The sequence below is a fragment of the Brachyhypopomus gauderio genome, chromosome 1 (assembly GCF_052324685.1).
Source record: "Brachyhypopomus gauderio isolate BG-103 chromosome 1, BGAUD_0.2, whole genome shotgun sequence".
In the NCBI taxonomy this organism is placed as follows: Eukaryota; Metazoa; Chordata; class Actinopteri; order Gymnotiformes; family Hypopomidae; genus Brachyhypopomus; species Brachyhypopomus gauderio.
Window position 1 is genome coordinate 20,454,781 of NC_135211.1, and position 15,578 is coordinate 20,470,358.

Consider the following 15,578-nt stretch of genomic DNA (forward strand, 5'->3'; position numbering starts at 1 on the left):
TAAAGTCAACATAGATTTCAGTTTTCTGTGTCTCAATGTGAATAGACGTATTGCCACATATATTTATATAAGATGTATATATCTGATACTATACAGTAATAACTCGAATTTTATCATGCCTAATGTACATTGCCAGGTAGGTGGCCTACGAGTATGAGTAAATTCGTGAAGTGGCTTATATTATGAATGTGGTTTAATATTGTGAATGTGGGTTAATATTGCGAATGTGGGTTAATATTTTGAATGTGTTTAATATTGTGAATGTGGGTTAATATTGTGAGTGTCTGATAGTAATTGCCCCGCTTTTGAAAGTCGTTAGGTGTCGTCTTTCTCTCGGCAGTGTGAGTTCGTGTTAAACGGCTACGGGGGTGTTGAGCGACATGGGAGGAGCGTTTTTAGTATTCGGATAAAATTCGTCATTTCGACTGAGTCCAAGGAAGCTGGCCGCAGAGAGAGAGAGTAGGGTCTGTGTTATCTCTATAACGAGCGGGGAACTTTCTGTATAAGACGAAAACGGTTTTTTCTAACTTTCCAAACTACAGAAAAGTTCATACGAAATCTTGAAAAGCTGGTTAGGGAAGCTCACAGCAGCTATATTTTCGCACTGGCTCGATGTCAGTTTCCCAAGAACAAAAGCATCGCTTGAAGCTGTCTGTCAACTATAAAAGAGCTGAATAACCCTGCAGCAGGTTTGTTTAACTAATCTTGTTTAACTGAAATGTTTATTGTAAAGTTCGGCTCAGCCATGTGCCTTACGTTCCAAGCGAAAGAGGAAAAGCTCATATTCCAGCTGCTCCTGTAATGGATACAGTCTGGAATGTGTCAGCCTGCTTGGATACTTTGTAAGAACTTTTACTGACCACGTCATCGCCGCTTTGTGGTCGTGCTTGTCAGGTTTCCATCGCTTCAGAACTTCTCGAGATAGCCAGGAACAGCTAAGGACGTCTTAAAGTTATCTTACTTTGTTGAAAATTCCTTGCCTGCGGCTGAAGTCCTTGACTTTTAACATAATAACTGTAGGTCAGGTATTTGGGAAGTTTTCGGTAAATGAATACCCAGAGAATAGATTTACAAAGAGCAAATGAATTTGGGTTGAGCTGTTCTTGCATTAGATATACTATTTCTTATCGTTATTCTTTACTGTATGTTACAGAGCAAAAATGTGTCTAGAGTGACTTCACTATATGGTTATGATGGGTTTAGTAGTTAGACCACTGATGCCTTGTATGTGTTGCTGGTGTGAGGATTTGGAGGCTAGTCCTACAGTCCTGTCCTACAGTCTTGCATCTGGACGGTCTGCTCGTTCTGTTCTCCACTTAAGCATGGCGTCCTGTTAAGTCCTTTCTTTAACTGCCTCTAAAGTTTGACTTGTCAAACCACAAATCACACACTACATTTCTGGATAGTTTTTCACCAAACAAAGTACTGCTTATTTGACTGCTTTGCTTAAAACACACACACACACACACACACACACACACACACACACACACACACACACACACACACACACACACACACACACACAGAGTTTGATATTAGTTTTGTGTATGTTTATGCCTGTGGATTCTCGGCTCTACCCGTCTGTGTCCAGTGTCTTCAAACTAGTTGTAATAGTTCAGATTTTGCATGTTTCAAATAGAAAATCTTGGAAAGTAAGTGAGTTCATACACATCACTGCAGTGTCATGCTACCACGCTGTTAGCCCCAGGCCTCCGGGGCTCTGTGATCCACTCTTCACACTGCTACTGTATGTCTATGTTGTGTGTCTATGTGTTGATGAGCGTAGAGCTAGTTGTGTATGCTAAGCTGTGTGTATTTGTGTATAGGGACAGTTGTGTATGTTAAGCTGTGTGTATGTGTTTGTGTGTGTGTGTGTGTGTGTGTATGTGTGTGTGTGTGTGTTGTAGGAAGCATGGCGATGCGAGGTCATTCCTCCAGCTCTTTGCTCAGTAACCACACTAAGGAAAGAGTGACCATGGCCAAGGTGACCCTGGAAAACTTCTACAGCAGCCTTATCACCCAACATGAGGAGAGAGAAATGAGGTACACACACACACACATACACACACATACACACACACACACACACACACACTCCCTCATTTACTGACATAGTGACTGAATGTTTTATAAACCTTTACAAGAAGATCTAGTTAATATAAAGAGAGTTGGCTTGCTATTAACTTTTTACAATACATTTAGAACAAACATGCATAACATATGAATTGCAGAATCCACACCCAATTAACAGGCATTATTCATGCTGTACAAGGTGAGTGAAGTTGGGTGAAGGTGTTTGTGGGCATGTGTGGAGTGTGTGTGTGTGTGTGTGTGTGTGTTCATGCATCTTGAATATATGCAGTGTGTATAGCAATCAGACAGAAGGAGAAATGTGTGTCCTTCTCTGTTCGTGTGACCTCAGGCAAATTCAGCATCTCTCTCTCTCTCTCTCTCTCTCTCTCTCTCTCTCTCTCTCTCTCTCTCTCTCTCTCTCTCTCTCTCTCTCTGCTGTGCAAAGCACTTTTCCTTGGTTTTTCATTTAGTCAAATTGTGTGTGTGTGTGCACATGCACAAATGCGCATGTGTGTGAGCATGTGTGCACATTTGGTGTGTGTGTGTGTGTGTGTGTGTGTGTGTGTGTGTGTGTGTGTGTGTGTGTAAACATGATTGCATGTATTTGTGCCCATGTGTAAGTGCATATGAAATGTGTGTGTGTGTGTGTGTGTGTGTGTGTGTTTGCGTGTTTGTGTTTGTATGTCTGCATAGTGCACATTCCAATCTCACCTAGACCTTCCTGACCTTTTGTTTTTTTGTTGATGAAAAGCTTTGCTGTAATAAAGATCAGAGCAGAGAGTCACAATCACCAGGTCTCCTACAATCGCAGATAAAATTTGAAAGTCACAGACTCTGTTCATTTCTTAGACTCTAGAGTCACAGTCTTAATCCCTGCCTGCCCTCTGTGCTGAAGGTCCTGCTGCTGGTGTTGAGCTCAGACCCTCAGGCCAACATAAGCAACATGACAGCAGTGGCTGTTCCATTTGAATCGAACAGCCCTGAACTATTCAGACAGGAAGTGATGCGTGAAATAAATACATGCTAGGGTGGTGCCGGCTAAACACAGGAGGAAGTAACCCTGAGCTGGTAGGCTGGTACATGCTGTGCTCTGAACAGCTCTTAGTGCAGGTTGTGTATGTTATGAATGTATAAAAATGCAGATAAGAAAAGCTCAGTGATGTTTAGGAGAAAAGAGGCGTAGGGAGACTGTCCTTGCCTGCATGCTGGCTCTAGCTGTTTCCCGTGGGTCAGGAGGTCACCTGGCACTGTTGAGTTGGTGAAGTTCCTGCTGAGGCAGTGAGCCTGAAACCCTGGAGCTCAGCAGACTGATGGGACTCTGCGTCCTCTGTGTCACAGGCAGCAGAAACTGGAGAAGGTGATGGATGAAGAGGGACTGCCTGATGAAGAGGTGTGTGTAATGGTTCCAGTATAGTATATGTGTACAGCAGATATTTCACCCGGGTTCACTGTGTCTCACTCTCAATCACACACACACAGAAGCGGTTACGGCGTTCGGAACATGCACGTAAGGAGACAGAGTTCCTCCGACTAAAGAGGACCAGACTAGGCCTTGATGACTTTGAGTCCCTGAAGGTGATTGGCCGAGGAGCCTTTGGAGAGGTATGATGTACCAAGACCTGCTAAAGTACTGAATAACGAAGACCTCATAAATTATGAAATAGCCAAGACCTACTAAACTACTGGATAACCAAGACCTACTAAACTACTAAATAACCCAGACTTACCAATTTACTGAATAACCAACAGCATTACTGAACTAATGATATGCAGGAAATAATAAATTAAATGTATTGCTAAACTAACAGCAAAATGTAAACTAAAGACCAAAGCTGAAATAATAGTGAGTACCGAACTAATCAGTACTGTACTAAAAGTGAGCATTAAATCTTAAATCTTAAATTAAGTCTTAAATAGCACTCAGCCTTGCTGTTTGACGTGTGGGTAACTGTGTGTCCATTTGTGTGTGGTCCTCAGGTGCGTCTGGTACAGAAGAAGGACACAGGTCATGTTTATGCCATGAAAATCCTTCGCAAGGCGGACATGCTGGAAAAAGAACAGGTGAGCAGAAACCAATACACATACAATACTTTATGCATTAATTTCTGTGTGCCAGACATTAGCATCATTTGCTGCTGTGATGTATCCCAGAAGTAATTGGAGTCTACTGATCTGTTCACCTGTCTCCTGCTCAGGTTGGTCATATCCGTGCAGAGAGAGACATCCTGGTTCAGGCAGACAGTCAGTGGGTGGTAAAGATGTTCTACAGTTTCCAGGACAAGCAGAACCTCTACCTGCTCATGGAGTTCCTGCCTGGAGGTGAGACAGGCTGGACAGGCTCACAGACACAGGGGTAGCTGTCTCATTCCCAGGTACACTGCTGGAGCAGTGTAATGTAAGAAGTGCTCCGCCCACTGCAGGTGACATGATGACCCTGCTGATGAAGAAGGACACCCTATCAGAGGAGGAGACGCAGTTCTATGTGGCAGAGACTGTACTGGCCATCGACTCCATCCACCAACTCGGCTTCATCCACCGAGACATAAAACCAGACAACCTCCTGCTGGACTCAAAGGTTACACACACACACACACACACACACACACACACACACACACACACACACACACACACACACACACACACACACACACACACACACACACACACACACACACACACACACACTTCCAGCATATATGAACACACTCCAAACTACCCACACATGTGCTGAAGGACACACCTTTTCTCCAACACACGCCCTGAATGCTTTATTTAGTTCGTCACAGAAGGCTGCCTGTGTTCTTTACATTATGACTCATGTTCAGTACGGAAAAGGCTACACAAGAACTATACTGTGCCAGTGCTGTTTGCTGTTCGTCCCTCTCTCTCTCTCTCTCTCTCTCTTTCTCTCTCTCTCCCTTGCTCTCTTTCCCTCGCTCTCTCTCTCCCTCTCCCTCCTTCTCTCTCTTTCTCTTACTCTTTCCCCTCTCTCTCTCACTCTCTCTATTCTTTTTCACTTTTTCTCTCAGTCTGTGTCTCTCTAATTAAAGTTTATATAGTTTTATAAAGTAAGTAATGTAATAATAGTATATAGTAAGAAGAAGTAGACAGTAAACAGAGAACAATGTGGTATGGTTTAGTGAGTAATTCTCTCTCTCTCTCTCTCTCTCTCTCTTTCTCTCTTTCTCTCTCTCTCCCTTGCTCTCTTTCCCTCGCTCTCTCTCTCCCTCTCCCTCCTTCTCTCTCTTTCTCTTACTCTTTCCCCTCTCTCTCTCACTCTCTCTATTCTTTTTCACTTTTTCTCTCAGTCTGTGTCTCTCTAATAATATATAGTTTTATAAAGTAAGTAATGTAATAATAGTATATAGTAAGAAGAAGTAGACAGTAAACAGAGAACAATGTGGTATGGTTTAGTGAGTAATTCTCTCTCTCTCTTTACATTCGTAAATTCTAAATGAATTCATAGCAAAAATGAAACATAAGGTTGTTATTTGACAAAGCTGCTGTTTGTCTGAGGAAGGTGATGTGTAGATCTCTCTCCTCTCTATGTATGTCTGTATAGCTGTCTCTCCTCTGTCTCTCTCTTTACCTCTCTCTCCCTCTCTCTGTTCTCCGCCCACCACACCCATTTCCTCTTCTGTTTTTCTCTTCCTCTCTTCTTTTATAGTGCATGATCACAGTGTCTCTCTGAGTACGCAGTGGATTTCATCATGTGTGTGTGTGTTGTGTGTGTGCATGCATGTGTGTTATTGTGCATGAATGTGGACGTGTGTGCATGTCTGTGTGCATGTGTGTGTGTTCATGTGTGTTTGTGCGTGTGTGTGTTACAGGGACATGTTAAATTGTCAGACTTTGGTCTGTGCACAGGACTGAAGAAAGCTCATCGGACTGAGTTTTACAGGAACATGAGCAATAGCCTGACCAATGACTTTAGTGAGTCTGGTTCTTCTTTCTTTTTTAAACAGCTCAGTATCCCCACATGCTGCATTTCACATACTGAAATGAATGTCACATTGTCATGTATGTCACAGATCTCTTGCACTTCTCAGAGGTCTAAATGTTTAAACCAGAATAAACACTTAGCCCAGGCAGGATGGGAACTGTTGTCATTATTGTTTGTGTTTTGTAAATGTTCATTATCTATTTCATCCATTTAAAAACTGGGCTCTCTTGAATTTAACCATTTCCTGGTAGGAGCCTTTTTACACATCATCAGTATATTTACAAAATATTTATCTTATTTCAACAATTTTGGAGATATATATCCAAGATTTATGGTCTTACTTTCTAGGGGTATTTCACATTTATATATGTAGGACATCGTGAAACTCTTTCACTATGTCTTTTGATAACAGGGCAATCCCAAACACTAGTAATGGTTTCCACAGTTTCTCCAGCAACCAAAGGGAGTGCTGACATACTGGGATTTCAAAGAGTTACAAAGTTTTCCCAAATGAGGTTTTCCACAAACAATGACCCTCTATGTCCACACACACCCTCTATATCCACACACGCTTCTATATCCACACACACGCCCCCTATATCCACACACACACCCTCTATATCCACACACACACCCTCTATATCCACACAACACCCTCTATATCCACACATGCCCTCTATATCCACACAACACCCTCTATATCCACACACACCCTCTATATCCACATGCACGTCCTCTATACCCACATGCACGTCCTCTATATCCACATGCACGTCCTCTATATCCACACACCCTCTATATCCACACACATGCCCTCTATATCCACACAACACCCTCTATATCCACACACGCCCTCTATATCCACATGCACGTCCTCTATACCCACATGCACGTCCTCTATTTCCACATGCACGTCCTCTATATCCACACACACACCCTCTATATCCACACACATGCCCTCTATGTCCACACACACGCCCTCTATATCCACACACGCCCTCTATATCCACACACACGCCCTCTATATCCACACACGCCCTCTATATCCACACACGCTTCTATATCCACACACACGCCCCCTATATCCACACACACACCCTCTATATCCACACACGCGCCCTCTATGTCCACACACACGCCCTCTATATAAACACACACGCCCTCTATGTCCTCACACACGCCCTCTATATCCACATGCACGTCCTCTATATCCACACACACCCTCTATATCCACACACTCCCTCTATATCCACACACACGTCCTCTATATCCTCACACACGTCCTCTATATCCTCACACACACCCTCTATATCCACACACATGCCCTCTATATCCACACACTCTATATCCATACACACACTCTATATCCACACACTCTATATCCATACACACTCTATATCCATACACACACTCTATATCCACACACACTATATCCATACACACACTCTATATCCATACACACTCTATATCCACACACTCTATATCCATACACACTCTATATCCATACACACACTCTATATCCACACACACTATATCCATACACACACTCTATATCCATACACACACTCTATATCCATACACACACTCTATATCCACACACTCTATATCCATACACACTCTATATCCATACACACACTCTATATCCACACACACACTCTATATCCATACACACACTCTATATCCACACACACTATATCCATACACACACTCTATATCCACACACACTATATCCATACACACCCACCATTCTTGCCGCACTTCCCAATTCAGGTATTATCAAGATATTTTGTAACTGATGGCTTAATTTGATGGAAGAGTTTTTGATGTAGGCTGCTGCTCAGGGTGGGTCACTGGGACTATTCGGTGTAGTTCTACACACAGTGGTTTAATTATTCTGCAGTGCTGTGTTTATTTATATATCTCCATTGGTCCCCACAAGTACAGTCAAACATTATTGATCAAGGATAATCTAACCCTAACATTACTGATCTTGAGGTCATGATTTTGTTTTTTAGTAAAAGTTGTACTTTCATTTGAAAAAACTACAAGAGCTAAGTAATGTCCTTTTAGTTACTGAGGTTAAGTTTGGGGTTACAGATACAAGTAGGTGTAGGAGTAATTAGCTACAGCTAATTAGCTAATCATTATGTCAGTGGAAGGACCCTACATGGACAGTAAAACGAGTGTGTGTGTGTGTGTGTGTGTGTGTGTGTCTGCCTTCACAGCCTCCCAGAACATGAATTCCAAAAGGAAAGCAGAAACGTGGAAGCGTAACAGGAGGCAGCTGGTAATAAGCTGTTAATGCAGCCCTTATGAACCCTGACCCTTATGAACCCTGACCCTTATAAATCCTCACCCATGAACCCTAACCTTTATGAACCCTAAATGACACAATATTAATCATTAACCACCATTAATAATGTGTGAAAATGAGGAAATAGAGGAGAGGAAATCAACTAAAATATAAAATGTAAAATTTAGATTTTTTTTCAAAGGTTGAATTCACTCTATTTATATTTATCACAACTTTTTTAAAAGGTTTTTAAATGTTAAAGGTAAAATTCTATAGTGTTGTAAGAATGTTTACGTTTTGTATGAGCAGTGGTGCAGACACTGTGTTTTCTCTCAGGCCTTCTCCACTGTGGGCACTCCTGACTACATTGCCCCAGAAGTGTTTATGCAGACCGGCTACAACAAGCTCTGTGATTGGTGGAGTCTGGGGGTCATTATGTATGAGATGCTCATAGGTAGGAACATCAATGTTTGATCCAGCAATGTTATGAACCACTTTTCAGCATATTTTCAGAAAAATAAATTAGGTGATGAATGGAATGGAAACTTGATTTGTATACATGATCAAAACACACATGACCAAAACACATACATTGTAACAATCCCAGCAAATCCCCACACCACACCTCAACTCTCCACTCCAAAGATCTCCACACCACAAAAAAACCACACAGCAGACCGGGTGGGGCTAGAGAGTGGGAGAGACGGAAGTTTCTCCTGGACCACAAACTTCTCAAAGTTTCTCAACCACAGACTCATCAAAGTCCCTCATCAACAACATACTCCTCAAAGTCCCTCATAGACCACAAACTTCTCAAAGTTCCTCCTGGACCACATACTCCTCAAAGTCCCTCCTGGACCACATACTCCTCAAAGTCCTTCCTTGACCACATACTCATTGACTCTCCAATATTTCTTCAGGGTTGTTAGAGCAGACCCAGCACATGTAAATGACGCAGTGTTTTCTGTGATGTTGGTGTGTTGTATGAACTTATGGTCATGTTTATGTAGTCATTTTTTATTTTGTGTTCTTTATATGTTGTGGTGATTTTGTTGTGTTTGGTTTTGTGTAGTTGTGTTGTTGTGTTTGGTGAGAATGTTACAATACCATATGTGTTTATGCGGTTTTTCCTGGTATTTATGTTGTGTCTGGATTGTGTTTTGTGTGTTTACGTGGCAGGTTATCCCCCATTCTGCTCCGATACCCCACAGGAGACATACAAAAAAGTGATGAACTGGAAGGAGACGCTGGTGTTTCCCCCTGAGGTGCCCATCTCTGACAGAGCCAAACACCTCATCCTCAGGTTAGAGCCGGGCTCAAATATACCAAACACCTCCCCTCTAACTACACTAAGAACCTCCCCTCAACTAAACCAAACACCTCCCTCTACACTAAGAACCTCCCATAAGCTAAACCAAACACCTCCCCTCACCTAAACCAAACACCTCCCCTCTAACTACACTAAGAACCTCCCCTCAGCTAAACCAAACACCTCCCCTTCCTCAAACATTTCACCCAAGCTATACAGCTCATGCAATGCAATGTGTTCTGAATGTGCTTCATATACTGATTGTGTTCCTATAACTCCCCTAACAGAGCAGGTAGAGAACATTAATAGCACCATAGTCATGGCTTTCATGTACATATACTGTCTCAGTCTGTAAGAACGTCTGCTAAATGCTGTGAAATGTAAATTGAGCCACTTGAGTTAGTCAGAATGGGACAAGCCAGATAGGCTAAGTGTGTGTGTGTGTGTGTTTGTATGCATATGTGCGTATATGTATGTATGTGTGGGCATGTGTGTGTGTGTGTGTGTGTGTTTGCAGGTTTTGCTGTGAAGCAGACCATCGCATTGGAGCTACAGGTGTAGAGGAAATCAAAAGGAACCCGTTCTTCGAGGGTGTGGATTATGACCATATAAGGTTCAAACATCAAATCTGTCCTGTTGCTTTTAGCCATCAGAAATCTGTATTGCTAGTATTATCTAAAACTATTTTGTAATAGCTCTCTTTGTTTTTTCTGGAGCATTTTCTGGAGCACTATTAGACTCGTTATCTAAAATCATGTTATGTTTTTGTGTGCAGGGAGAGACCAGCGGCCATTCCAATTGAGATCAAAAGCATTGATGACACATCCAATTTCGACGAGTTCCCTGAGTCAGACATCCTGCAGCCTGCTGGTGAGAGTCAAGCAGCATTCCTCTGAATTCCTAAACACACAGTATTCCTGACAGGGTTCATACACTTTTTTGACAACTAATTTCCATGACTTTTCCATGACTTTCAGACAAATTTCAATGACTGTACATTCTCTAAACATATGTGTAGACACGAAAAATAAGAAAAAATCCAGGCTAAAATTCCACAGTATATAATCAATTAATGAAAAGACACATGGTTTAATTGAAAAAATAAACATTTACCGTATTTTCAATATCAATATAAGCCGCATCTAAGTTTTTTTTTATGGAAAATGTTGTAGCTATAAGCCGTATCCGGGCTAAAAGCCGGTGAGTTCCCGCTTACCGACGGGTCTGGTTAACGACGGACGGAGTTACGACCGACTTTTCTTAATTTCGCGCGGTGCGTGGAGGTGCAGTGGCAGCACTGTGGAGTGTTGTGGAGTGTAGTGGAGTGTTGTGTTGTGTAGTGTTGTGTACGATAAGCTGAAGCAGCACAGCCTCCACCGCAGCCCATCTCGGCAACGCGGTCGCTCTTTCTCACGCTGTACGCACGAGAACATTGTTAGTTTTTTTCTATTCTGTGTTTACGATCAAGGCGTGTCTAAATCTAGGTTCGCGCTTAACGACGAAAACTGCTTTGCGTCGGACTTTTCAGTCTCTAACCCCAACGTTAACAAGTTGGTTAACCACACAGTGCACATTTTGCATGCCCCGTGTCCTTGTCTTTCTCAAGCCATAGCTTGTATTTGTCCAACTGAAGCAGCCATAGTTGAATCGGCATTTATCAGCATTACGCTGATTTACACGTCATCAAAGTACAATCTACAGCTCCGCTTGGAGTCCAACGCTAACGTAGCGAACTAACCTGTGAAGTTACGTTAGTGGTCCGCACAAAGAAAAAACATGGCTATATTATATATGTTTATTTTTTCTTCCGGTTATCGACATATATTTATTGTGTCAAGCAAATTTCCATGACTTTTCCAAAACATTTGAGTATTTTTAGTTTTTCCAAAACTTATCCAGGCCTGGAAATTGCTATTTTCAAATTCCATAACTTTTCCAGGTTTTTCATGACCGTACGAACCCTGTCCTGAGCACATGGTATTCCTAAGCACACTGTATTTATGAGCACGTCGTATTCCTCAGTGATTCCTCCACAGCGATTGCTTGTTCTCCACTGCGATTGCTCTCCACTGCAATTCCGTTATTCCACACTGCACTGCAACCGTTCCTTACAACACTGTAATCATTCTCTGCATCACTGTACTAATATTTTGGACATTTGACTCTCTGAAAGTCCTAATGAGGTATGCAGCAGTACGTATGTCCTCGTGTCCTGTTTCTGTCTCCTCAGCTGTGTCTGCTGTGGCCAGTAGCCATGCGGATGGGGACTTGAAGAATAAAGACTGGGTCTTCATCAACTACACATACAAACGGTTTGAGGGCCTGACAGCGCGGGGGGCCATACCTTCATACATGAAAGCAGGAAAAAGATGAGTCCAGCATTCATGCCCTGGCCTAATCCCACAGCCCCTCCACCCACCTCTACCCTCCTCCACCCACCTCTACCCTCCTCCACCCTCCTCCATCCTATCTGCAAAGATGAGGGTCACCCTGCCACTTCTCTACACCAGCACACAGCCATCTGTCTTCACTGGGGCGTGCCAACTCAGGTCCTAATGAAGAACACTCACTGCCCAAGGATCTGTCTCACGTCCTGAACAGTCTGTCTCACATTCTGAACATTCTGTCTCACATCCTGAACATTCTGCATTACACTACACCACCGCCCTGCCCTGGACACCTTACACCACCTTACACCACCCAAACACCCTCCACCACTCTCCACTCCCCGTACACACAGCACTTAAACCTTTGTCACTTCACATTTCACACATATTCCTTCACGCAGCCCCTGCAGGAAGCCCAATCTGCTTCAGGTGCTGTTTCACTGTTAAATTGTATGAACTGTTCTCATCCCTGAACACATCTCAGTTTTGTCTCGTTATCTTATTACTCGCAAATGTATTGGAAAAATAGAATTTGCTTGATTTTACCCAAAGATTCTCAGTGGCTGTATCCTAGGATCTATTTCAACATTCATGTTTCAAGTATAAGCTTTTCTTTTACATGCTTTGTGGAAATGGTAATATATAAATATATTTATAGCTTGTATTTTTTGCTATTTGTTTACTTATGTAATTATTTTGTTATTTTTGGGCGGTTTACCTTCTGGTATAACAAAGGTTCTGCCCAGTGAATTCTCAGGTTGGGTGGGGTGGTTCTGGTGGACCCAGACATGCCCAGCGGACTTTCTGCTTGGGCCTGTCAGACGTCCATCGCCCCGTCAGACTTTTAGTTTCATTTCTCTGTCTGATGTTTGTTTTGTTGCTTTTTCTCTGTTTTCTTTAAATGTTGACGACAGAATAGAACTGAAGTGGATGATCTCTGTAGAGGGACTTTCAGTGTTCTCATATTCTGAAGTTTGTCATAAGTGTATTAGTTTGTCATAAGTGTAATGTATTAGTTGGTCAATGGTTTTATATTGTTGCAGTGATCAGAAGGTACCTATGCTGAGGTGGATGTGGTACAATGCTTTTTAAAAGCACATATTCGTGATTCAGATTCATTATGTCACAGTGTGTCTTACACGCTTTTCTTTTATACACATCACCCATGCTGGGTGTCACATGGCTCACATGTGAAGACCTGTGGGAAACCATGTTGTGCTTTTAAATAGAATGAATGCTTGTTTTGTTTTACCAGTCCTTAAAGATCAGTCCTTTAAGATCAATACCAGTGCTTAATGATCAATACCAGTCTTTAAAGATCAGTCCTTTAAGATCAATTCCAGTGCTTAATGATCAATACCAGTCTTTAAAGATCAGTCCTTTAAGATCAATACCAGTCCTTTTCTTGTGCTTTGAGTATCTCAGCCACCGGAGGTGCTGCTGTTGTTTCCGGTTGAGCACAGGGACGAGCGAGACTCAGGACAGTGTCCTGAGCTCTCCCTGTCTAAGCTCCAGGACATTCCACACACGCTGTCATACACACACACACACACACACACACACACACACACACACACACACATGGCGCAATCAGACACAGTTCGATTTCCCCTTCAATATCAACATTAAACAGACATAAATCTTCAGATCATTACTTTTATGATTTTTTTTTTGTTGTTTTTATGTGGATACATTTTTTACACACGTATTCTTGTATTACTCGAGTTGAATTAAAACATTCTGAATTACATGTATATCTACAGTTATGAAAGAAAGAAAAATATTTGACAGATCAGAATGTTCTCTGGTGGTTTGAGGATAGGACTTAAAGTGTATTTCATGGTGATCCTCTCTGGTTGTGATCTGGGTGAGTCTGACTGATTGTGGTTTTTTCCTATCATCATTTCTCTAATCGGATTGCCACAGGCTTCATTACATCCTTCAAACCTGGCATTTGAAAACATAAAAAGAACCATAACTTTTTCTGTTTTCAGTGTTACATGGCAAATTTGAATTCTATACATCTGTGACTAGGTTAAACCATAATAAAGATGCAAAATCGATCATTCAAACACATACACAAAGATCATTCTGTCTTTATCTTTCTTGGGCTAGGTGTCCTAAATACCGTATGCTTTTGTCACATACAAGAACAACATACAGCACTACAGCGCACAGCTGAGCTATAGAATTACTACCTTGAGCATTTGCCCACAGTTCTTCACACATTGAGCAAAATATTTTCTGTGAATGAGGCCTTGATATTTGATCAGGTCAAAGAGGGCAAGATGATTTTAAAAAATCAGGTAAAGGACATCACTTAATTGCATTTTAGCCAACAGAAAGTGATTTAAGTGCAAAATGTCATAATTCTTTTGATTCCTTAGTGAATAGAAATCCAGTCCCATTGGACATTATTACCTTTTAAAAAGGTAACGAGTACAAATTTTCAAACTTTTTACATATATGCAAGCAGACAATATGTTTGTGAAAAACAAATTGAACCTAATTTGTTGATTCAGTAGGGCTTCTCTCAGTCTGTGCACTCAGGGCCAGAGTACCCCTACAGTGTAGCCCAGCACTGCATTTAGGTCCACAAGGTGGCGATGAAGTGGTGAACCGCTGAGTCTCCTGCATATTCCACAGTGTTGTTAAAGGTACTTTTCACTGTATTGTTCCATTGTACTGCTACGTTCACATATCCCAGCAGGAAGACAGGCAGCACTCACAGTTTTACTTGTATATGACAACAAAACATCAAAACACCGGCTCATTTAACACAGTTCCACGACGAATACCTCAACACCAGATTTTATGCAAAACCCCTCTTTTGTGCATTTTGCATAAGCTAAAAATCTTTTTAGGGCTAATCTGTTGAGGACTAATCTGTTTAGGGCTAATCTGTTGAGGACTAATCTATTTAGGGCTAATCTGTTGAGGACTAATCTGTTTAGGGCTAATCTGTTGAGGACTAATCTATTTAGTGTTTTGTAGGTTTAGCATTAAAATGTTCTAATGCTGTTTTGGTGTTCCTCATTTGTGATGCATGTGTGAAAATTGAGTTGTATAAGAAATGCTGCCAGTGTAATGATCAGCCCAGTCTCTAATGGCAACTGAGGAACTGAAGTCAAATACCTCCTACAGCCAGTCACCCACTGATGAATGATGGGATGGCATATATCATTTCATTGAAATATATAAATAGTTGACATTAATTCTGGGTTTACGCCAGGCTGTGTGTGCTGTCGCACATGGGAGAGGGTGTGGCTAAGGTCTTAGTTCCTCCCCTTGCACGCTTGTTTAGAATGGAAGCTGCTTTGAGATCCAGCTGGTTGGTGTTCATTGATAGTGCTGCGGCCAGCTCTGACTTTGTCACACTCACAAAGCCACAGTCTGAGGCCAGAGCAGACACGCCCCCTGCTGTCAGCACCTGCAAACAGCAAAGGTGATGGAGTCCACGTAAAGGCACTGCATGCAATACAAAGTGAAGTCAAAACGAATAAATGTGTTAAATGCAAAAAAAAGCTATTTGTGAGGTTTTTCTGACCTGTTCATACATAATGATAG

At 42.0% G+C, this 15,578-nt stretch overlaps 2 protein-coding genes across 3 annotated transcripts in view; one reads left to right on the forward strand and one right to left on the reverse strand.

The window, feature by feature from the left end:
- Nucleotides 1–411: 411 nt before the first annotated feature.
- Nucleotides 412–12,556, forward strand: stk38b (serine/threonine kinase 38b). Its single transcript, XM_077001223.1, has 14 exons — nt 412–689; nt 1,911–2,046; nt 3,415–3,466; nt 3,556–3,678; nt 4,054–4,137; nt 4,272–4,395; nt 4,497–4,651; nt 5,910–6,012; nt 8,248–8,309; nt 8,652–8,769; nt 9,495–9,618; nt 10,142–10,237; nt 10,400–10,494; nt 11,855–12,556. The coding sequence occupies exons 2-14, from the start codon at nt 1,916–1,918 to the stop codon at nt 11,995–11,997; spliced, it is 1,410 nt and encodes a 469-aa protein (XP_076857338.1). The 5' UTR covers nt 412–689; nt 1,911–1,915; the 3' UTR covers nt 11,998–12,556.
- A 1,088-nt stretch (nt 12,557–13,644) lies between these two features.
- Nucleotides 13,645–15,578, reverse strand: part of cacna1sa (calcium channel, voltage-dependent, L type, alpha 1S subunit, a) — a 42,135-nt gene continuing 40,201 nt past the window's right edge. For both annotated transcript variants that reach the window (XM_077001125.1, XM_077001124.1), the window contains one exon: nt 13,645–15,441. In XM_077001125.1, coding sequence (XP_076857240.1) covers nt 15,235–15,441 — 207 coding nt within the window. In that variant the 3' untranslated portion in view covers nt 13,645–15,234. The remainder of the gene's footprint in view (nt 15,442–15,578) is intronic.